This window comes from Leopardus geoffroyi, chromosome C3 (assembly GCF_018350155.1).
Source record: "Leopardus geoffroyi isolate Oge1 chromosome C3, O.geoffroyi_Oge1_pat1.0, whole genome shotgun sequence".
In the NCBI taxonomy this organism is placed as follows: Eukaryota; Metazoa; Chordata; class Mammalia; order Carnivora; family Felidae; genus Leopardus; species Leopardus geoffroyi.
Window position 1 is genome coordinate 130,503,305 of NC_059338.1, and position 25,324 is coordinate 130,528,628.

General features: G+C 39.8%; 1 protein-coding gene across 11 annotated transcripts in view; it reads left to right on the forward strand.

Moving 5' to 3' along the window:
- Positions 1–8,159: 8,159 nt before the first annotated feature.
- Positions 8,160–25,324, forward strand: part of STAU2 (staufen double-stranded RNA binding protein 2) — a 310,752-nt gene continuing 293,587 nt past the window's right edge. Inside the window, exons 1-3 of one of the 11 annotated variants that reach the window (XM_045454896.1) lie at positions 14,613–14,629; positions 16,058–16,123; positions 18,609–18,665. Coding sequence is in view for 6 of the 11 variants with exons in the window: in XM_045454900.1 (XP_045310856.1) it covers positions 8,226–8,279 (54 nt within the window). In the remaining 5 variants the exon portion in view is untranslated. Of the gene's footprint in view, positions 8,280–8,810; positions 8,941–9,457; positions 9,612–14,563; positions 14,630–16,057; positions 16,124–18,608; positions 18,666–25,324 lie in introns of those variants that run through there. The other 10 variants (XM_045454891.1, XM_045454905.1, XM_045454902.1 and 7 more) reach the window with 10 other exon arrangements.

Consider the following 25,324-nt stretch of genomic DNA (forward strand, 5'->3'; position numbering starts at 1 on the left):
TCAACTGAAACTCAGTAAGGGTTGGAGGTCAAAGCTGGGGTAGAAGAGGGAAGGAGAAGAGAGGGTCAGACCATGTGTGTGCGGTCCTGGGCATCGAGTCTAGCAGGTACTGGATAGAAGAAGTTGTATATCAGGTTTTAAGAGATATGTGTGTGTGTGTGTGTGTGTGTGTGTGTGTGTGTGTGTGTGTTGGAGGGCAGTAGGCAGCATGGAGAGAATAACAGAGCAGGAATTTGGGCTCATGGAGCAGACAGGGTTACAGACAAGCACCAGACAATTTCTTAATATGTGGCATGTACTGTCACTGGCAGGTGTAGAGGAGGGGAAAACTGTTTTTATTTACCTTTCTTTACCTTTTTCTTTACCCTTCTAAGTTTTCGACTGGCACTTCTGTAACAAAAGACAGATTAACAAGAGAAGAGCATACATATTTATTTAATATAAACTTTACGTGATGCAGGAGCCTTCATAAAGAAATGAATACCTAAAGAAATGATCAAACCTGCATGCTTTTATACTAGGTTTGATGAAGACTTGTGGGAAGATGATGGGACAAAGGTTATGAGGTAAGTGTAGTAAACTGGCAAAAACTTAGCAAGAATGTTTGTGCAGACACTTTCTGTGTCCCTTCATGTTTGGTGATGAGAGAGCTCCTTTCCTCTGGGTATAGGGAGGGCACCTCTCATATGAGGGTTTTATTTCCTGTTTCAGGAGAAGATCAGAAAGTCACTCCTGCACATGCTATTTCTCAAATTTCTTCAGCTTAAAATATTCAGTATGCCAACGGGTCCTATTTTGGGGGAACATGTTCTAGACCCCCCATCACAGGCATATATGTTGAACAGGCATATATGATGAACGAATGACTTTCGCCTGCAGGTGATGCTGGGGTAAGGCTGGGAGAAAAAGGAATAACCCTTGCTCGGAGTGATGCCAGTCAGCATGACTTTGTCTGACTGCCTTCTGCTGGTCCCTCCCCAGGTCACGTCTCAGCTCCTCACTGGCAACATGGCCCACTTCCAACTGCAGTATGTCCCAGAAACACAGCACGATTCAATGTTACAATTGTACATCACTGCCTGGGGTTTCCTCCAGCTTCCAACTTACCCCTTCATCTCTTCTGCTGATGCAATTGTCAACTCCTTAGCTTGCCCAAAGCCTCCCCTTGACCTGGCCAGGAGAGTGGACTAGAAAAGTGTATGAAGCCTTTCCTCTTGACCCTGGTTTTTGTGATCTCTATAATTCAGGTGTGCAACTGTCTTCAGTGGGCAAGGAGAGTGTTAGATGAGTGAAGTCAGCGGCCATGATTCATGCAGACCCAGGTATCCATGGAAGGAAATGTTCAATGTCACCTTTATTTTAACACAGAGACAATACAGCGAAAAGACAAGGTGATATGTTTCAGAGAATGTACAGAGTTTTAAATCAGACTTTAAAATTATTCGACATGCCTCTCATGGAGAGATGGGGTCAAATTTCCACTCCTTGAATCTGGGCCCAATAGATTATGGCAGAATTCACAGCATGTCTATGCCGGTTTATAAGCCCAGGTCTTAAAAATCTGATGTCTTTGGGGTGCCTGGCTGGCTCAGTCGGTAGAGCATACAACTCTTTATTGCAGGGGCATAAGTTAGAGCCCCATGTTGCACGTAGGGCTTACTTGAAAAAAACAAAACAAACGAAAAACCAAAAACTTATGTCTTTGACCTCTGTTTTTAAAATTTTTTTTTGAATGTTTTTTTTGAGAGAGAGAGAGAGAGAGCGTGCGGGTGCGCGCGTGAGTGGGGGAGGGGCAGAGAGAAAGGGAGACACAGAATCTGAAACAGGCTCCAGGCTCTGAACTGTCAGCACAGAGCCCGATGCGGGACCCCGACTCACGAGCCATGAGATCATGACCTGAGCCAAAGTCGGACGCTCAATCGACTGAGCCACCCAGGCACCCTTGTCTTTGACTTCTTATTTCTTGGAACCCAGCCACCATGCTGTGAAGAAGCCACGCAGCTACAGAGAGGCCACAGGTAGGTGTTCTGACAGATGGTCCCAGCTGACAGCCAGCATCAACTACAGATGTGAGTAAGTGCACACTTACATGATTCAGGCTCAGCTTGAACGGAGCAGGGACCGGTTATGGAGCCTTACCCAAACTGCTTCAACGAAATAAACTGCTGTTGTTTTAAGCCACTAAATTTTGGGATGGTTTATTACGCTGCAATATATTACTAATTCAGAGTGTCTTTGATAATTATCAAAGAGAGGAAAGAATGAGAAGTCACAAATAGCTGGAATGTACAGTTTTTTTTCTTACTTTACAAATGGGAAGGGAAAGAATAGCCTATGAATGATGAAGTCTTTTGAAAAGGTGGGGGGACAATAAGGAAAGAGAGAGGTGATTGCGAAGATGATGCCTCTCAAAACAGTCATAATGAAAAAGTGTTTGAAGAAGTCATTGAACTTATTTAATAAACAACACCTGTGGGGGCGCCGGGGTAGCTCAGTTGGTTAAGTGTGCGACTCTCGGTTTCAGCTCAGGTCTTGATCTCATGGTTTGGGGGTTCGAGCCCCGAATCGGCTCTGTGCTGACACATGCAGAGCCTGCTTGGGATTCTCTCTCTCTCCCTCTCTCTCTCTCTCTGCTGTCCCCTGCTCGCATTCTCTCTCTCAAAATAAATAAATAAACTTAAAAAAAGAAGAAGAAACAACACCTGCCATCTTCCTGCCATCCCTCTTGCTCAGTGATGTTACAAATTTATTTCCATTGCAAGGAAATTTAAATAATTATAAAGAAGGCACATTTCTAGCCTTTGTTTTATATATATGTACATATATATATATATATACATATATATATATATACACACACACACACATATATATATGTTTTAAAGAAAAGTATCAGAAAGTTAGGGTAAATATGGTAGAATAAAGCCAAATTATAGATTCTTTCTCTGGAATGTTTTCCCACACCACCGACCAATTCTCTGATCTCTGGACACCCACTAAATGGGAAAAATAGTTTTTCTTTACTGCTCACACCAACACTTCTGACATCAAATGTATGGATTTTCAGCACCAAGCAATTCTGACACGAACAGCCTGGGGTTAGTGCAGACGCCACAGGTTAAGAACTCAGTCCCACAAGACTGTCCCACTCCCCCAGTTTCACATGTTAATTGAAAGTCCAGGTTTTCGCCAGTGCTTCTGATTGACTCGGTAAAAATCTAGGGTTCCCACACCCTAACCTCAGGCTCGATAATTTGCTAGAGTGACTCACAGAACCCAGGAAAACACTTACTAGATTACAAGTTTATTATGAGAACCTACATCTCAGATCCAGCTGAACTGAAGCGATGCACAGGACGAGGACTGGGCGAAGGGAACGACCAAGTCCTCCCCAGCCATTGCACTCTTGCAGCACTTTGATGTGTTCAGCAACCTGGAAGCTCCCTTCCTTTTTTTTTTTTTTTTTTAAAGATACCTTATTTATTTTGAGAGAAAGAGAGTTCGTGCATGAGTGGGTGAAGGGGCAGAGAGAGGGAGAGAGATATCCCAAGAAGGCCCACAAACCATGTGATGGTGACCTGAGTTGAAACCAAGAGTTGGATGCTACACCGACTGAGCCACCCAGGCACCCCTGGGAGCTCTCTTCCTCAGTTTGAGTTTTTAATGCAGTCTCATTATGTAGACACGAATGATTACATCATTGGTCATTGGTGATCTCCAGCCTCTCCCTTAGAGGTCAAGGGGTGGGGCTAAAAGTTTCAACTCTCTAACATGAGGTTGGTTCCTTTGACAGCCTCCATCCTTAGGGGCTTTCTAAAAGTCACCTCATTAACATAAACTCAAGTGGGGTTGAAAAGGGCTTGTTATGAATACCAGAACATTCTCCTTTCACCTTTAATACTCTGTAGCTGTATCAGAAGCTGGAAAAAAACCCAAATATTATAGCAAAAGATGCTTCTATGACATTTATCACTTAGAGGTATTACAAGTGTTTTAGGAGCTTTGTGCCACATAAATATTTTGTATTATATCACAGTATCACACTATCCCATCCCTAAAACAAATGAAATGAATGAAACAAAACATAATTTTATTTTCCCTAGACGTTCTACTGAGCGATGGTAAGCTAATAATAGGTCTGGAGACAGCTTCCTAGATTAGGCAGGAGTAAAATGAGCATAAAAATTATGTCAATCATTGCAACAAAACTAATAATAATAGTAATAATAATACAAAAATGGAACATGGCATTCAAAAGACAGAGGAAGAACCCAGGCTAGAAGAAAAATACCCATGAAGAGAAGAATTCTTTCTAAGAGTGCATTGTACTATAGATAAATGTAGTACAAGTTCATATTCAATAAAAGAACCCAGTTTACAGATGATAAAACAGATCGAAATGAAAAAGGAGATTACAGAAGTATCGCATCTTGTATTTCAGCTTAGGACTTAAGTTTGAAATCGAAACTTAAACAATGCCATTACAAATCTAATAAGTTAAAATCAAAATGTCAGATTTCTGGTGTGGTGGAAAGTATAGATATATTCAAGAAAAAATTGAGAGTTTTGGAGAGGAGATGATAGATATGACGGAAAAAGAAAAGTCAATCTAAGCACAATTGGTTCCCTATTATTATTCAAGAATATTTGTTAAGCATTATGTTTCCTAAGACTTAACAGAAACTTTGTACACTTCATTAAATAAAATTTTGTTTCCTTACTCTTAATGATTATATTTATAATTTATTTCTATTCTTTTTTAGTATAGTGTTTTAGACAACTGATACCTAATAACTATCTTGTCATCATTATTATGGAAAAAATATTGAGTTGCAAACAATCTATTTGTGAACACACAAATACATTGGGAATTTTCAGAATGGTATTCTCATAGAGATAAAGGATTTAGAAGTGCTTATTTCATGCATTTATCTATTCATTCATTCCTCTGTAAGTTCCAGGAGGAGAAAGATTCTGCAGATTTTTTTCATTGCTCTGTGTCTCTGGGCCATAAATAGTATTTGGCATATAGTAGCTACTCTGTAAATGTTTGTCAAATTCACTACTCCATTCATTCAACAAAAATGTATTGATCACTGTGCTGGATGCTGGAGAAGCAAAGATAAGGAAGCCATTGTTCCTGTCTTTAAGGAGCTGAAGGTATCGTGGAAGAAACACATACTGTGTAGTGATAAAAATATGTCGATATAAGTATATAAAGGAGAGTAGCTTATATGGTGGGCACTGGGGCTACATGAATTTTACAGGGAAACAGACATTAAGAAAAGGATGTATTAAAGAGCACCTGGGTAGCTCAGTCGGCTAACATCTGATTCTTGATTTCAGCTCAGGTCATGATGTCACTATATGTGAGATGGAGCCCCGCGTCCAACGCTGCACTGACAGCGCGGAGCCTGCTTGGGATTCCTTCTCACCCTCTCTGCCCTCCGCCACTCTCTCTCTCTCAAGATTAATGAATAAGCATTTTTTTTTAAAGGGAAAAAGATGTAATAATATAAGAGAGGGGACTTCTGGCTGGCTCAGTTGGAAGAGCATTTGAGCCCCATGTTGTGTGTAGAAATTACAAAAGACAAACAAACAAACAAAAAACCAACCCCCATTCCCCCCCCAGCCCCAAACAACTTTACAAATATATATATAAGAAAAGAGGACCGGGGCACCTGGCTGGCTCAGTCAGTTAATCATCCAACTCTTGATTTCAGCTCAGGTCATGATCTTGAGTTCTGTGGGTTTGAGCTCCACATTGGGCTCTGTGGTGTTGAGAGTGGGAAGCCTGCTTGGGATTCTCTCTCTCCCTGTCCCTCCCCCACTCTCTCTCTCTCTCAAAATGATAAATAAATAAACTTAAAAAAAAAACCAAATTGCTCAAACCTGACAAAGATGAATTTGAAAGCGTATTTTTCTGATGGTTGAATATTTGACTACAATGGTACCTGGTAAAGATGCATTGATAAATGAGTTGCTTTGTTTTAGTCAGCTGCTAATAGGATCACTCTTCTTTAAATAGCCATTATTTTCAACTCCTATATGAATATTTTATTTTAAAGTAAAATCTTCAGAAGATTATAGATTTATGTGTAGATTTCCACGTCACTCAGGTGATTTCATGTACTGATGCGATATACCTCATGCAACTGAAAGTGCAGCTTCAAGCTTAACAACAAATTTCTCTCTGAATATTGTGGCTTGAAGGGGAGCAAAGTACGTGACCCTCAAATATGCCACTTTGGCGTGTAGATTGTTTTGAGCTGAAGACAAGACCAGCAGACCAAGAAAAGCTTTATCTCTCTCTTTACTACCCAAAAGAATTTAGATAGGGGGTCTGGCGCAGAGAGAGAGCGAGCTATTACCAGAGATATCGTTTATCTGAGTGACCTATCTGTATGGCAGGGCAAACATCTAATTACAAAACATCTGCTCTTATCATCCTCTGAATCACCCTCCTCCCATTTGAAGCTCAATACTCCTCTCCCATTCCTTAGCTTAGGATGGCATATAAACCTCAATTGTCTGATTTGTCCTTGGGTCTCATGTGCTTATAGGGTTCCCATAGGTATATGCTGTTAATGTATTTCCTGTTAATCTGCTTTATATCAATTTACCATCCAGAGAACCTAGCAGGATAGAGGAAAATATGCCCTCCTCAACAGAATAGTAAAAATTCAATCTATTTGGGGTACAAATGTAACATGCCCATGGTTTCCTAGTTAGCAAGTGGATAACCAAAGACTTAAAATTTGTTATAAGAAAAAGTTACAGTGGAGATACAGTTTTTAGTTAACTTCAATTATCTAAATTAAAGGGGATGAAATTTCTGACCACTCTAGAGTCATTTGCCGAAGCATAAACTCATCCATTAATCCAAATGCATTTACTTCCACCCTCTTGCTGTTGGATGCTGGGGTTACCAGAGCCTGCCCTGAAAAGATGCACTGTCTGCTGAGGAGAGATGGGCTCAAAACAGTTGAATACACCAACAATGTCAGAGAAGAGAGAGTCAGGAGACAGCCCTGGCCCACTCAGAGGAGTCAGAGAATGCCTCTCAAGGAGCTGATTTTGGAATTATTTGAAGGATGATTTTCTTCATCAGGTGAGGGGAGATGGACTCAGGGTAGAAGCAAGAGCCTATGGAAAGGCCAGGAAGTGACAGACTCGTCAGGAGAACTGCTTGTAGGAAGGGCATGTATTCATTCAAACAAGTATTTAAATGTTGACTAGATGCTAAGTTTGAGTAGCTTGAAGTCACTAATCAAGGACTAGTGCAAATTTAGGGAGGGTAAACATGCTAAATGTGAAGGAATTGGCAGAAGGGAAGAGGGGAAGGAGTTTAACAAAGAGTTCTAAGAGGAAAATGTAGCAGTAGCTGCTATCTTACCACATGCCAGGCCCAGTTTAAAGGGCTTTATATATAATCATATTTAAATACATATTATCATATGTAAGTAATTTCCTGAACAAAAGCATAAACGGACTCACTGAAAAGCAACATTCTCCTAGCCCAGTTAGCAAGTGGATAAGGAGGCTTGCTTATCTAATTCTGGTGCCCTTGGCTTAACCACTAACTAGATTATTCTTGTCTCCCCAGTTGTAGATAGAACTGTCAGTTTTAGGTGATGACTAAAATCACAGGCTGGGTAAACATTTTCCAGGTGGAGACTGATACTGGGAAGGAACCCTGGGAATAATAATGCAAATGGGGAAGTTTGTGAAAACACAGTAATAATTCTATTTCTAGACTTATTTTTTTGCCAGATTATTTTTGGTGCCATTTACTAAATGAAGGGTTGAATTTCACTGGGTTTAGCCGGGTTGAAGTCGTCTAGACATCTGTAACCCACATCAAAACCAGGACGAATCAAGAAGTAACTCGAGTTTTCTGGCACTCTTGCCTCAATCATCTAGGATCTAGGGCACTGTTCGAAGATGGTCCTCATTTTTGGTTCCAAGGATTTTTTTCATGTGACCAAATACGGTTTCTTGGGTTTTTGTTTGTTTGTTTGTTTTTTGTTTTCTTGGTGGAGGAGGCTCTTTGGCTAAGCTGACGATCTTGGACAGCAGGTGATTACTGATCACTAGTGTTTTCTGGGCGAGACAGTTGCACTAACCCCCTCCCCTCCTCCCCCGCCCCCCTCCTCCCAGCGTCTGGAAAGGTGCAGGATCTGCTAAACCGTGCATCGCACAGCGGCGGCCGGAGCAGACGCGGGATGGTCGCGTGTCCCCAGCAGAACAGAGGGGGGCAGCCAGAGAGCCTGGGAAAGGTAAGGGCAGAGAATCCGGGCGCGTATGGGCGTCTAGGAAGAGCAGAAGGTCAATTGGGGGGGGGAGGCAGTTGCTGAGTGCAGGTGTGGAAGGGGCTGCCTCAGGCCCACCCTTTGCAGCCGAGCGGGCGGGGAGCCAGGCCTGGGAGCCGAGCGGGGAACAGGGAGACTGCGGACTGGGCGCGCTCCCCAATCACTCTCTCCCCCTCGTTCCCAAGGCCTCAGGGAACGGCCCTCGCCCGGAGGCCCAGCCTGCCGGCGCCAGCACCGCAGCGCCAGCCGCGGCCGCTACTGCGGGGGGCCGGACCGCCGCCAGGGGGCGGGAGCTGCGCCGCGAACAATGGCCGCGCTCGGCCGCGGGCCGACTGGAGGAGGAATGGAGCTAGGGCCGGAGCCGGGCGCGCGGCCCGGGTCCGCGGAGGGCCGGGGGCGCGCGCGCGCGCGACGGGCTGGCAGGGACGCGGGAGCGGCTGCGCAGGCGGGGGCGCGCGGCGCGGGCCCGGGAGGGCGCGGCGGGAGCGCTAGGAAGGCGGGCGGAGGCGGGGGGCGGGGAGCCGGAGGGGTGGAAGCCGGCGGCGGCGGCGGCGGCGGCCGAGCGGGGTCAGTTCTCTGTAGTGCTTGCCAATGTTGGAGCCGTCTGCAAAGTGTCCCTGGCAAGAAGGTAAATACCCTCGTTGGGGGCGTCCGGGAGGCCCCGACTTCCGCCCCGCTGGCGGAGGAGACAGAGGGCGCTGGGGAGCCTTGCAGGTCCTCGGCGCGGCGAACCCCGAGAAGAGCGGCCCCTTGGCGGCCTCCCCTCCCCCGCGCCTTCCCTCCCTCCTCGGGATCTCTCCAGGCGGGAGGGGGGAGGGGAGGAGGACCGTGGGGGTGCGGAGGAGCCGGGGAAGAGGCGAATGAATTGGGGGGGGGGGCGTGTGTGGAGGGGTGGGACGACACAGGTGTCCGGAGGGGAGGAGCCGGGAGGAAGGCTAGGAGGCCGGCATAAATGGAGTGCCCGGGTTGGGGGTGGGGTGGGGGAGGCAGGCGCCCGACGGAGGGCGCAGAAAGATGGGGTCTAAGGGGCCCGGGTGGGAACAGTCTGAAGAGAGGACGGTGGGTGAAGCGGCGGTGTGGGAGGGAGGGAGGGAGGGGGAGGGCCCGAGGGTGGGTCCCTGCGGAGGGGAGGGGAAGGGAGGGGAGGAGAGATGGAGCGAGGCCCTAGGAGGGTCTGCGGGGAATGGCCCCGGGGGCGCGGGAAGAGCGGCGGGCCCGGGGCGCGCCTTGAGGTGGTGCTGGTGGCTATTTCTGTATAATGGGCAAGTGGTGAAGACGTAACACGCCGAAATGGGGAAGGTAGGTGGGGCCGAGGGGACAAAATATATCCTATGACAGGCAAGTTCTGATGTGGCTCGTAAGAACTACTACCGTGAGGACTCGGCTTAAAGGGGTAGTTGGCAGTTAGTGACCTTGCCGAGGTGAAGGGAATTGGGCGGAGAGACAAAGATCAGTTACAGAATCCACTGTGTGAGAGCAGAGCCTCCAGTCCCTCCCGGGGAGAGCCGGGGATTGTGATGAGGGGGGTGTTCCGCAGAGGCAATCGAGGAGACGCTGAACTGGGATTCTTAGGGAGGGGGGCGGGGATAATGGCCTCGGGGTTCTGGAAGTCCCTGGAAATACGTGCAGGATTTTGCATTTGTGAATAATTTTCTTTGGAAAGGGTCCATACTCTGCGTGACCCGCCGCTCCCCACACCCCCAAAAGGTTAAGAACTCCTGGGGTAGGGATGGACCCTTCAATTAAGGGAATGTACTAAAGGATTTTGAAGTGGGCGGTTCCAGCAGAAACGATAGAGATGATCCTTTAAAGGTATTTCACTGTTAGGTGAAAACCCTTATTTTTAATATTTTGATTTCACAATTTTGGTGAACTTTTGCTGAGCATTACTTCTCTTCTGATGCATCCTTAATTTTAGGAAACCATGGCGAACACTTGAATTCAAAATTATGATGGGCAGGCAGGATAATAGTAACCTTGTAGGAGAAAAGATTGCAACGTTTCTCCAGGAGGGCATTTCTTTCCTAGTCCTTTCTAAAGATGATTCAAATATATTGTTGTGAATTGAGCTGCAGTAGGAAAAAAAAATTAGTTAATAAAACAATCAAAACCCAGACATCCTGTATCTCAGTTGTTTTGTAATATGGCAAGTGTTTCACTTTTCAGTTTGTCTATATTTTACTGCAAACCAGAGATCTCATATATCACTTGAATTGTAGATTTGCTGCGTTTTGCAGCAGGCCTGTATTAAATTTGTGAGGCATTTATACCAAACTGTGGGGTGTGTATGCTGGTTTTTTTTTTCCTGCTATGATTTCAACTCAAGTCACCATTGCCACATGTCATTACATAGCAGTGTAGTTTGAAATTTATTTGAAAGTGATCGTTAGCTGGAAGGATATAGTGCATATTTCCTAACAAATTACTGAATTTTTCCTCAAAAATCCGTTTTGTATCTGTAAAAATGTTGCAGCATAATCAGAATCTGTATTGTTAACTACAGATGGAATGCCATGTAATTTTTAAGTTTTAACTTTTTATTTGGAAATAATTTCAAGCTTATAGAAAAGTAGGAAGGATAATAATAATACAAAGAATACTCATGTAACCTTTACTCAGATTTACCTGTTAGCATTTTATTCACTTATCACTAGATCTGGGTCTGTCATGTGTACATAATATTTTTTTCCTGAATCATTTGAGGGTAAGTTATGTCATGACTCTTTATTCCTAATCGGCATGGAAAACCATATAAATTTTATATTTTAGATTTTTTGGCTTGCCTGGATGAAGTTCTAGGAAAGAGTGGCTTGGTTTGGCTTTCAACAAAGAATATTAAAAATATCTAAGATGATCAAACTTTTCAGTGTGTAAACAATACAGAAAGTGAGGCTGAGTGGTTTTCCTGTTTTAGGATCAGATTCTGAAAGATATAATTGGCCAGTACTTTGGGATTTTTTCTTTGTAGCTAACCTCTTTACTATCGCTCCCTCCTTTTGTTCACTTTGAGTTCTGGGTATCTGATAATTAATGTGTACAGATCCTAATAAAGAGAAAAACCTAGATATTGTAAAATTGAATTGTGTTAATATTAGACTGAATAGTTGGAGGCATGCACAGTATGATCAAATTATGTGCAGATATATTTGTGCCTCTTTTAGGTACTCAAGGAAATATTAGATGAGTGTCTAGAATCCATAAGAATTACAATTTATAATTGATTTTAAATAAATCACCAAAGTTCCAAAGGAACCTTGCCATTATGTTGTCCTAGAGATCAAGACCTTTGTGACAGGAAAAATTTTAAGAGGTGAAGTCTTTATTTATAAATTTAATGTATAATAAAGAGATGAGGACTTCAAACCAGACCATACTAGGTTTTAATCCTAGCAGTGGACTGTGGGATGTAATACAACTTCTAGAAAAGGGGAGATAACCTCTATCCTGGGGTGATGAAGATTAAATGAGTTAATATAAAAATGGCAAAATATAACGTGGTACATAACATTAGTGTCTGATAAATGTTAGTTTTCTTTCTTGGTTGGTGGTGAGATTTCTATATACTTAGAATCTTTCACAGGCTCTTAAGAGATATTAAAGCTTATATTAAATTATTTTGCTTTTCTTACATAAAAGTTCTTTTGGATGCCTACTTTGAAAAAGAAGTGAAAGTTAAGAAAAAACATTTTTTAATGCTTTTTAAGGACCCTGTGAAGTTTTTAGAGTAAGAAGCTTTGAGCTGATAGTTTTAGGGTAGTTTGGAGCCTAAGAATGGTATAGTAATTGTTTTTGTTTTTCATATTGTCCAATAAGACATTTATGTGAGGATTGCCTATCAATTGTGGGATGGTGCTGCTATAACAATTTGTAGAGAAATTAATTTAATAACGCTATTTTATGAAGCAATATTTAATTGTTGAAGATTTTATAGATTTAATTTTGTACAGCTTTCAATTTATCACATGGGTAAAATCTGATAATAAAAGCAGCAAGTTATGTCAGCAGTACATTTCACATACATGTTGGACTTCCAATTCTTCATGAGCAGCAAATCTTCTACAGTTAGTTGCCCTCTCTCCATAAATTGCTCTGCCTGTTTTCATTTAGTAGCTTGGAATCTGGAACTGCATGTCCTAATGTGCCTGACTGGATAGCACTGTCGGGCATTTTTGGGACATGTGAATAGGTTTCTCTAAAAGTACTTAGCTGTAATTGGAATGAACTGCAGCTGGAAACTTTTTTGATAGTGGATGGAGAAGTGGATTTTATGAAATCATAGGGAGTATAAAACTGCTCTACATTTTATTGATATTTTACCGAATTGTTTTAAATGTAGGACAGTAGTGCAGGCATGTCTGTAAAGAAGGAATGAAGTGTTAAAGACGTGTCCCTATGGGCATTCCGAATTGTCCATAGTATGGTTGTGAATTATAATTTATATATTGATGTAAATGTAATATAACTTGGTAGAAAAAGTATAAGTTCAGAATATTATTCAGTTACGTCATGGAGTGCTATTATAGACCTATTAGTTTCATGTTTTAATTTATACAAATCTTTATAATTGTGAAGGAGAGGCTTACAGAATACTTAAAATTTTATGGTCAATTTTAAGCAGTTTTGTTTTTTCTTACAACTACCCTTTGTATCAGAAGATTAGAACTTTAAAAAATGTAACCTTATATCTTATTGTGACTACTTCTTGGAATCCGCCCACTACTGTTACAAACTCTAATATTGAAGAGCACCCCTATATTTACTGTAGCATTATTTACAGTAGCCAAATTATGGAAGCAATCTAAGTGTCCATTGATAGATGAATAGATAAAGAAGATGGGGTGTACACACACACACACACAATGGAATATTTTTCAACCGTAAAAAAGAATGCCATCTTGCCTTTTGCAACAGCATGGATGGATCTAGAAAATATAATGCTAAGTGAAATAAGCCAGTCAGAGAAAGACAAATACCATATGATTTCAGTTTGATGTGGAGTTTAAGAAACAAAACAAGTGAACAAAGGAAGGGGAGGAAAAAAAAGAGACAAACCAAAAAACAGACTTTTAACTATAGAGAACAAACTGATGGTTACCAGAGGGGAGGTGGGGGGGGGTGGGAGGGATGGGGAAAGGTGCAATAGTTGAAGGAGATTAAGAGTACACTTATCTTGATAAATACTGGGTACTGTATAGAATTATTGAATTATTATATTGTACATCTGAAACTAATATAATACTGTATGTTAACTATGCTGGAATTAAAATAAAAAAAATAACAAACTCTAATACTGAAGAAACACATATAGGTCTATAGATAAGCATTTGTAACTTTTAGAGGCTTACATGAGATAAAAACAAAATAGGATTTCTCAAATTTGGTGAGTGTTGAATTCTAGAAAGTAGGGGACACTAAATCACTGAGATGCTTTCAGTGGCTTTTTCACATTTTAACTTCCAAATGAATTATTTTCAGTTAAAAAAATGAAAATTGGTTGGGGCTGTATTTTTAGTTATACCTAGTGTATTTTAATACCATTTGACTACTGAGGCACTTTTTAGTGATTTCTTTTTTTTTTTAACAAAATGTAAATGTTTAAGTTTCATAATTTATCATTTTCAAGTTCTAATGTAACTCATTTACTCATGTTAAACAGGGAATTATTTTTTTGGTTTATCGAGGTATGTTAATTAATACCTAAATCACCATAGGAGTATAGAATTTTAGAGTTGAATGGGATTGTCTTATTTATTGTTGCATAACAAATTACCCTGGGAAGTAAGGGCTTAAAACAACAAACATTTATTACTCAGTTTCTGTGGGTTAAAAATCTGGGTGCAGCCTATCTGGTACTTGTGGCTCAAGGCCTCTTAGAGGTTGCAGACAAGCTGTCCCTGGAGCTGTGGTCTCATCTGAGAGAGTGACTGGGGGAAGAGCTGCTTCCAAGCTCATTCATGTAGCGCTTGGCAAGATTCAGTTGGCTTGGGAGGTATTGGACTGAAGGCCTCCATTTCTTTTGGGTTGTTGGCCAGAGGCCTGTCTCAATTCTTTGCCATCTGGGCCTGTCCAAAGGGCAGCTCACAGTATGGCAGTTAGTTTGCTTCAGAGCAGAGAGGTGAGAGAACAAGAGCAGATAACACCCAAGGTGGAAATTGTGATCTTTTTTGTAATCCAGTCTTGTGAGCGGGATCTTATTTCTATTGTATTTTATTTGTTAGAGGCTGCCAGTGACTTTAGTTTACTTTTTACAGATTTAAAAAAGAAAGAAAGAAAAAGAACTCGAAAGACACACAAAGTAGTTTGCCAAGGCTCAAAAGGTAATCTCCTGAAGAGCTTGGAATAATATTCACATTCAGTGGTCCTCAGCCGTTGTGCTGTTTCTACAACATATGATTTTTTTTGAAAATATAAAAATTGTTGCAGATGCCAAGGTCACTATTATAACATATGTATATTGAAAACTTTCAAATTCATTTTGAATTGACCTCAGTTTGTCATCTTGAGAAAATGGTAGCTGTATATATACACACACACGGTATACATAAGAGTGTGTATATAAGAACCTATGTGTGTGTATATGTATATAGTGTATCTGTGTGTGTGTGTACGTGTATATATCAAAAACCTTTGTTTCTGAGGGAAATTTTAATATTAAAGTTTTACAGCATAAAAGATTCTTACCCAAGTGACTGGATTTAGTGCTTTTGCTCTTTATCAAGACTGTGTTGTTGCTTTTTAGATAAATTTTCTTGAAGGGTAGTGTCTGTACATAATTTGTTTTTCTTATTTTATTTTATTTTTTTAGTAGCCTCTATGCCCAATGTGCAGCTTAAACTCACAACCCCTAGATCAGGAATCTCATATTATACTGATTGAGCCAGCCAGGTGCCCCCATAATTTATTTTTTCATGTAAACTTTTTACATTGTAAGATCCCATGATTTGTTTGTTCATAGACTTGGGTGTTCTGCCCTTCTTTGGTATCTATTTTTAAATTAAGTTTAGAAGAGATTTGCCACATGCAAAGAAATATAATTGTAGCAGGGAGGTCAGACCCAGAAGGAAGCAAACCCAAATGTAACAGTGGGATATGTCAGGACAGTGATTTTTTTTTCCTGAAAATTTTATGTGAAATTTTATTGTGCATGCTGTTTTTATAATGATGATAAACAAAACCACAAACAGAAAAAAAAAAATCCAGCTAGGTTATCTTACTTTGTACTCTTCCATACCACCTAGGAGAGTAAGTAGGAGAGTAAGTGTTGTATGTTCTTCAGGCTTAATTTGTCTTATAGAGCTTGGAGACAAAGCTGTTTAAAACCTTACTAGAGCAAGGGGAGTGTATATTAAATATTAATCTGAAAATTTCAGATTGTTTTTAATAGCTCCACTTTTGCTGGAATTGTTTTAGAACCAGAAGGGTCATCTTTCAGCCTACCTCTGCACTGTCCACTAGTCACATATGGTTATTTAAATTTAAATTAATGTCAAAATTTTTAAAACATCAAAAATTTACTTTCTTGTTGCATTAGCCACATTTCAAGTGCTCGGTAGCTATATGTGGCTAGTGGCTACTGGATTAGACACTGCAGATATATAAAACATGTTTATCATCATAGAAAGTTCTATGTTGACCTAGATCTACTCCATTTTATATTTGATTTTGATCAAGGACATGTGTTTAAAGTGCTAATCATTGAGATCACCAACTAAGTTGAACTTTATTTCTTCATTTTCATTTTCCAGTTTTTGGAGCCGTGAGGGATACAGCAGTTTGGTCAATATTGTTTTAACATGCTTCAAATAAATCAGGTGAGTTTGTGTTAAGGCATGTCCTACTTATATGGTGCTTGGGCCATAAATTGTGGAACGTATTAACCCAGCTTTTCTATAGCCATAACCTGGCCACCGCTTTATAGAGCAATTACATCCTATATATTCACCATAGGAGACTGTGCAGGGCAGGTTGTCTAAGGATCATAGTGACAGTTCTGCAAGTTGTTAACTTATGAGTGTGCAGAGCAGAAGGTGTGTCTGTTCTTTTTGATGTTCCATCCCTCCAAGACTTAGTGTGTTCAGACTGCTTACAATTGTGATCTAGCTTCAGTAGGTGGCAGTTCTGTAGACTGAAAGCATTTCTAGTGACAGATCTTGTGAAGTAGTTCTATCAGTGTGTTAAAAAAAAGTTCCTTTTCTAGGGCACTGGAAAAGGCTAGAAGGAAGGCTCTGTTAAATAAACTTTAGCCTATAATGTCTTAGACTCACTGAAAGAAGTATTTTTCTTAGGTCTTGGCATTTCTCCAAGAACTTTATACATTTCATCTTATTCATTCTGAACAAATAGGGCATTGTGTTGGAAGTATAATATTAGGAAATACTTTTATTTCAGATTTGTAAGTCAAGAGAGAAAGAATTGGATTGCAAGAAGTAATGAATTTTGTGTGCGTGTGATTTAATGAAGTGGTACACGCCCGCCCCCGCCCTGTCCTGCTCAGCTTGTCTAAGTAATACCCTCCAGTTGTGCATCACACACCATCTCTCAGCCAGTGACTTCTAAGTTTATACTTCGCCTGGATCTCTCTTCCGAGCTCCGCACTCATGTAGCAGTTGCCAACCCGATCTCTTAACTTGGGTATCTTTATGCATCTCAGGATTAACATGGGCACAAGAAATGGTCTCAGTGCTTTGATACACCAGACTGAGTTCCTGGGTTGGTTGAGGTCGTCGTGCCAGCTGGAGGAGCTTTGCATAGATTGCCCCTGCCTGGGCCTCTCTTTCTGTCCGCTGTGGTTGGCTCACTTGACTCTGAAGCCTAGTATTTGCTCTCATAGCACCCTGCCCTTTTATTTAATGATGTTCTAACATTTGCAGTTCTAGTCAAATATCTAGTTGTTTGCTTAACATCCTTGTTCCTTGTTAGGGACCGTATGCTACATGAAGGTAGCGACTCTGCTGGTTTATTCTTGTATCCCCAGGTCCTAGAATAGTTCTGGTTGGATATGGTTTTTCATGTATTTGCTGAATGAGTGCATGGATGGTGCTGGGGTTGTCACCAAAGCAAGGAACTCTCCGTTCTTTTCAAAATAACTGCGTAACCGTATCATCACTTTAGGTATTCTGTGCTTGCTTTACACAAATGCCACTAACATGTAATTTCTTTCTTATGCAAAGTTATTCTTTGACTTTCTCCTTGTACTAGAAAATTTTCTCCTGCAACAAATGTTGCTTTCATCAAAGATGATACCTATGTAGGTTTAAAGGAATCTTAAGCTGTACCATGCTTAGTGCTTTCTGTGCCTTCATAGTTGCTGTCAAATCCCATGGGGTGCATTGATGGAGCTTTATGTGACATGACTTGCAAACTATGTTGTAGGTTTGGGTGGATGCCAAGTGTATGGATACCTGCTATTGTGTGGGTACAATTAGAATAATTTGTTTCATATTCTACCAAAGAAAGGTGGAAATAAACATTCTTTTTATGCCAGTCGTCATCACTGAAAATTATAGATTAGTCCTACTGAAGATTTACTGTTGGTGCTACTGGTCATGTTGAATCAGGCATTATAAACAGTTCTAGGCAATGTTCTGCAAGGCCACAAGCAGTTTCCTGTGCTTTGGTTGGAATTGTACACAGTGCTTGGAGATGTATACGCTGCCCTGGTAACATATGTGTATTTTTAGACTCAACCTCAGGACTCTCTTGCTATCGACTAAGTTTCATCCCCCCAAATGTTCAAGTCTGAGGGGAAAAATTAATCTAATTTGGAATAGAAGTTATAGAGAAGACTTTTTCTTCAGCCAGACTTAAACTTATGAGTGATTTATGTTTTATCATTGTCATGGTGACTGCTTTCCCACTAGATTGTGAGGTCTCAAGATGACTGTGAAAAGGCATGAAAATGCGATTAAATCTGACACGTTGAAGCAGTTGAGGCTTTCACTGAGTGATTTTCAACACTGTCTTTCAGATTCATACTACATTCTGATTTGAGAGGTCATTTTGTTTGTTGTCTTAAGATGCCTGAGGAGTACTAACAAATTCTTCCATGTGTGTTCCTAGAACTAATTAAAAACAAGGCTATTGAGTTAAGTTATATGATATTTTATTTTATATTAATTCTGCCTGACATTTTTAGGGATCATGGGACTGTCCCATGTTCCGTTACAGTAGTGGCACTCCTGTCTTTAAATTGTGCTCTAAATGTGTGTTTTCCATGTGCAACCCATGTAGAAAAATTAGGTAGTAGAGATAAACAAAAAGAAAACAGTCACAAATAATTCCACTATTCTTTTACAGAGATAATCACTGCTAAGCATTTTGGGGTGTATACTTCTAGATTTTTTTCCTATGCAGGTATGTTTTTATGTGAATATATGTTACTTTAAAAACTGGGATAATATAATAAATAGTCTGAAGTGACTTAATAATTCATAGTTTGGAAGTACTAAATTTGTTTAATCAAACCCTTATTGTTGGACAGATTTTGGTATTATAGTTAGTGCCAGAGTGATTTTTTTCCTTCTTTTTTAACATATAAGTATGTTCCTTTGTCCATTATTTTCTTGTAATTAATTTGTTAGAAATGGAAATACTAGTCAAACGAGTATGCAAATTTTAAAGATATTTGATGCATAAATCCCCAAAATACAAAATTATATTTATTAGAATGCCTGTTTTCTTACTTTCTTGACAAATTTTCAATGTTTTACAATCTGTCTGACAAAAAGTGATATTTTAATTTGCATTTCTATGATTTGCTTCTGTTTGTTGTTCTTTTGTGTTCTGTCTTTTGTGAATTGTTTATATGTGTCCACTGGTAACTTTTCCTTTTTATTTGTAAATAAAATTACTTGGATTATAACCCCTTGAGAGTTTTCTGAGCTAGTATTGATAATTATTACTTTATATTTTTCATTCATTTTTCAACAAATAACTAGTGGGAACCTATGTTTCCAGGTACTGTACTAAGTAGGAGTTTGGTATATTTTGGACCTTTCTCTCTGGTGATTAATTATGAACCCCTAGGGAAGCTGTAGCAAATTTAAATTAAGAAGGCATTTGTGCTATGAAATAATATTTTTCAATGAGTGCCTAAAATAAGGCAAAGTTTTTGGGATTAATTGGTGAGGCAGAATTGACAGGGCATGTATTCCACTGGGTTTAAGGGGAAGGCTGTATTAGGCAGCAGTAGGACTGGGAGAGTCCAGCAGCAGGGTATTAACAGAGGTCTCACTAGTCTGGTGGTTTCTTTGAAAGAGTTTTGCTGGTTTTGGAGTTTTGGAGGAATCTTTAAGTCCTGACTCAAGTAGAATGAGAGGTTAGGCAGGACAGCACAGTATTTCAGTGCCAGAAGAGTGGGAGAGGAAGCCAGGTGTTATGTAGGAAGAATAAAGTACCAAGATACACTGCAAAGCATAAAGCCACTGTAGGATTATCAAGAAACGAAGACCTGGAGTTTAAGGGATAATGATGACCTATGTCACAGATTTGTTGTGAGGAATAATTAAACTGACAAAGGCAAAATGCTTAGCATTGACCCTGGTACTATTGCTACTGCTACTCGTAATGCCGTTGCTGTCTAGCTCTGAGAAAGGAGGCAGACATTTAGATTGGTCATTAGAGTTGAGTAGTTGTTTGGGAGAATGAAAAGCACCTCGGACGTTTCTTAAGCCCAGGTCTGCGATAAGTGCTCTCCTCTTTCTTGCCATAGGCATCAAGAACTCTTATTCTTTTCTCTTAAAAGCTGCTTCTACTTAACTCTTAGTTATTTTTTCCCCAAGTCTGGCTATGGAGTAGGATCTACAATCTGCCCATCTCTCTTGAAGCTGTAGGATGCAGTCTATAGTTAGAGGATTAAAAAAATAACATAAGGAGTTAAAATGTGTAAGAAGGACTTTGGCTTTCTGCCGTGTTGACATAGCAAGATTTTTCCTCTATGTGGCCAGCTTCCAAGATGGGCCCAATGATCCCTGCCTCCTAGTATTTATACCATTGTATAATCCTTTCACACATTATGTGGCCAATAGAATATGGTGGAAGTAATGGATCATTTCCAAGGACAGGTTATAAAAGACATTGTGGCTTTTGCCTCTTCTCTGTCCGTCTGTGCTGCTCCCCCCCACCCTTCCTTCCCTTGCTCATTCAGAGTAGTTAGCTGCCATGTTGTAAATAGCTCCATGGAGAGGCCCATGTGGTGAAAAATTGAGGCCTCCTGCCAACAGCTAACAAGGAACTGAGGCCTCTAGCCAACAGTGTGTGACTGAGTCTTCTTGGAAGCAGATCTTCCAGCCCTTGTCAAGTTTCCAGCTGTAAACTACTGGCCCACTGGCATCTTGACTGCCACCTCATGAGATATCCTGAGCCAGAACCACCCAGCTAAGCTGCTTCTTGATTGCCGAACCTCAGAAATTGTGTGAAAAAAATAAATGCTTGTTTTTTAAGATTCTAAGTTGGGGGTAATTTGTTATGCAGCAATAATATACTCTTCCTCCTTAAACAACTTGAGAACATATAGATATGTAAACAATGATTTTTAGACATTGGACGACAGGTGGCATCAGACTGTGATCCCTGAGAGAATGGAAACACATGAGGTAAGCCCTTCTTTACACTAGTTTACAGTAGAGCCTGGAGGTTGTTTATATAGGCTCCAGTGCAAGGAAGAGGAACCAAAACAGAGTTCACTTTCATTGAAATTAGGAAACAAAGATAAGTGTTTGGGAAGGCCAGGATGGTTAGAATTGCAGGGCAGCGTGCCAGAGAGAAGATACTTAGGGGGAGAAGGGTAAGTATATAGGTAAGTAAAAAAGTGCATTCAAGCATGAACACATTTTGGAGATCTGCAGAGGGTGCTTGAGTTTTTGGCTGAGTTCTGATCTGTAGATGCATGACAAGACTTATTCAAAGTCAGGGAAAGAATGACTGCAAAGCAGTGAAGAAAACAATTTCCGGAACTCATACAGAGCTGAGAATAGTTTGTGTCTAGACCACCTAGAGTCTAAAGACCTTCTAATACATGAGGCATTGGGAAGAGTCCTCAGAAGGCTTCAAGTGATCCCGTTACTTAACTGTGCATCAGAACAAAGTCCAACTCTAGAGAAATACAACACAATTCAGAATCCAACAATGTAAAATTTATGGTTTGCATCATTCAGTCAAAAATTACAATGCTTGCCTCACCTTGAATAAGGAATAGAGCATCTAGACAGATCAGTAAAGAAATAGAGGACTTGAACAACAGTGTAAGCCAGTTAGACCTAATAGACATACACAAAACACCCAGGAATAGCTGGATACACATTTTCTCAAGTGCACATGTGACATTCTCCAGGGATAGTCCATATGTTAGGCCACAAAAAATTCTCAGTACATTTTAAACATTTATGAAACCATAAAAGTATCTTCTTCAGTCACAGTGGAATGAAGCTACAAAATCAATAACAAAGAATACCTGAAAACTCAAAAATATGTAGAAATTAAACAACATACTCATAAATAACCAATAAGTCAAAGAAGAAATCACAAGGGAAATTAGAAAATTATTACCAACAAATGAAAATGGAAACACAGCATACCATAACTTATGAGATGCAGCAAAAGTAGTACTTACAGGGAAATTTATAGCAGTGAATACCTATATTTAAAAAAGAAGAACTGAAACAAATAATCTAATTTCTTACTTTAAGGAAACTAGAAACAGAGGAGCAAATTAAATCCAAAGTGAACCAAAGAAAGAAAATAATAAAGATTAAAGGAAGACAAGTGAAATAGAGAATAGGAAACAATATAGAGAATCAGCAAAACCAAAACCTTTTCTTTGAAAAGATCAACAAAATTAACAAACCTTTACCTAAACCAGACTGATAAAGGGGGAAAAAAAGCAAAGTCACACCTAACTAAAATCAGCAATGAAGGTGGGGATGTTGCTGCTGACCTTAAAGAAATAAAGAAGGGTATAAGAGAGTACTATAACAATTAATTGTATTTCAACAGCTTGGGTAATCTACATGAAATGGACAAATTCCCAGAAACACAGATTACCAAAACTAACTTAAGCAATAGAAAATATGACCTATAACAAGTAAATAGATTGAACCAGTAATAGTAATAATAACAAATCCCTTCCAAACACGAAAAGTGTAGGACCAGATGGCATTACTGGTGAATTCTACCAAACATTTAAAGAAGAATTAACACTAATCCTTTCAAACTCTTCCAAAAAATGAGATGACAAAGAATACTTCCTAACTCTATGAGACCAGCATTACTCTGGTAGCAAAGCCAAACAGATACCATGAGAAACAAAACAAAACAAAACAAAGCAAAAAAACCTGAAGATTAATATTCCTTGAATTTAGATGTAAAAATCCTCAAGAAAACAATAAGAAACTAAATCCAGCAGTATATTTAAATGGTTATACACCATGACTGAGTGGGATTTACCCAAGTGGGAATGCAAGGGCAGTTCAACATAGAAAAATCAAACTGCATCATACCCTGCATTAGTAGGATGAAGGGTAAAAAACAAACATCACCAGTTAATATGGAAGGCTTTTGACAAAATATAACACCTGTTTATAATAGAAACACTCCAAAACTAGAAAGAGAAGGGAAATTCTTCAGTATGATAAAGGGATTTATGAAGAACCCATAGCTAACTCAGTGGTAAAGGATCCAACTCAGTGGTAAAGGACAAAACTTTTCCCTATGATCAGAAGCAAGACAAGGATGCCTATTTTCACACTGCTGTTCAGCATTGTGGTAGGAGTTATAGCCAGAGCAGTTAGGCAAGAAAAAGAAAGGACATTTAAATTGGGAAGGAAGAAGTAAAACTGTTTGTATTTGCAGATAACATGATCCCATATATGGAAAATCCCAAAGAATCTACAAAAACCCACTAGAGGTAATAAATTCAGAAAATTTGTAAGTACAGGATCAAACACAAAGTCAAATTGTGTTTCTGTATGCCAGCAGTGAACAATCCAAAAAGGAGAAGAAGAAAACTGTTCATTTAATAATATCCAAAAATTTAAGGAGTTGAACCATTTATACACTGAAAACTATAAAACATTGTTGAAAGAAATTAAAGAAGATCTAAATAAATGGAAGATCTAAATAAATGTGTTTATAGATTGGAAGATTTAGTATTGTTGAGGTGGCAATACTATGCAAAACAATGTACAGATTCAATGAGATCTCTGTCAGAATTCTAGTGACCTTTTTGCAGAATTGGAAAAGCAGGTTTTTAAATTCATATGAAATTGCTGTGGTCTCAAATAGCCAAAACTCTATTCTTTTTTTTTTTTTAATTTTTTTTTTTCAACGTTTATTTTTTTTTTGGGACAGAGAGAGACAGAGTATGAACGGGGGAGGGGCAGAGAGAGAGGGAGACACAGAATCGGAAACAGGCTCCAGGCTCTGAGCCATCAGCCCAGAGCCTGACGCGGGGCTCGAACTCACGGACCGCGAGATCGTGACCTGGCTGAAGTCGGACGTTTAACCGACTGCGCCACCCAGGCGCCCCACCAAAACTCTATTCTTAAAAAAGAACAGAGTTGGAAGACTCATACTTCCCTATTTCAAAACATATTAATAAAGTGACAGTAATCAAAACAGTGTGGTACTGACATAAGGATAGACATATAAACCAATGGAATAGAATTGAGAGGAGAGAAATAAACTATCTATCTATCTATCTATCTATCTATCTATCTGTCTATCTATCTTTATCTACAGATGATTTTTGACAAGAGTGCCATGACCACTCAATGCAAGAAAGAAAAATTTCTTTAACAAATAGTTTTGGGACAACTAGATACCCACATGCAAAAGAATGCATTTAGACCCCAACCTCACACTGCATTAATATATTAACTCCAAATTGGGAGGAGGGTGTGTGCCTGGGTGGCTCAGTTGGTTAAGCATCCTATTCTTGGTTTTGGCTCAGGTCATGATCTCATGGTTTGTGGCTTTGAGTTCTGTGTCAGGTTCATTGCTGCTGGTGCGGAGCCTGCCTGGGATTCTCAATTCTCTCTCTCTCTCTCTCTCTCTCTGACCCCTACTCCTCCTCACCTTTCTATCAAAATAAATAAACTTAAGATATATTAACTCTAAGTGGATCATTGACTTAAATATAAGAACTAAAACCCTGAAAACTCAACAACAGAAGTATAAACAACCCAACTAAAAAATGGGCAAAAGACTTAAATTGACAATTCTCCAAAGAAGATACACAAATGACCAATATGAAGAAATACTCAACCTTGTTAGTGATTAGGGAAAAGCAAATGAAAACCACAATGACATACCACTTCATGCCCACCAGGATGACTAGAATAAAAAGCAAAAACAGTAACAAGTGTTGGTACAAGGGTGCAAAGTGTTGGTACAACAATGTACAAAGGTATATTGCTGGTGGGAATGTAAAACGATTCACCTGTGGAAAACAATTTGGCAATTCTTTAAAATATTAAACATAAAATTAGTATATGACCCAGCCATTCTATTCCTAGGTGTATACCCAAAAGAACTGAAAACAGGTGCTCCTATATATGTACACACATGTTCATAGTAATACTATTTACAATAGACAAATGATGGAAGCAGCCTAAATGCCTATAGATGGAAGAATGATTAAAGAATGATTAAAGATGGTGCTGTAGGAAGATCCTGAACTTGCTCCTCCCACAATAAATAAACAACTACATATGGAATAATGTTTCTACAACATATGTTTCTACAACAAAGGACAAAAAAGACAGCCTTGAGATGGAGAGAAGAGGCAGAAACATCATCTTGCCAAAACAAAACAAAACAAAAACCCAAAAAAAACAAAACAAAAAAACATTCCAGGTGTAATATATAATCAGGAGGGAACTCAAAAATACAAAACTTTTCCCTGAGGAACCAGAGGTTAGTGATTCATAACAGGTATCCCAGTCCTTGGATCCTGCATAATAGAAACAAGCCATGCAAATTCTGGGCTTTGAAAACCAACTGGGATTATATCCAGA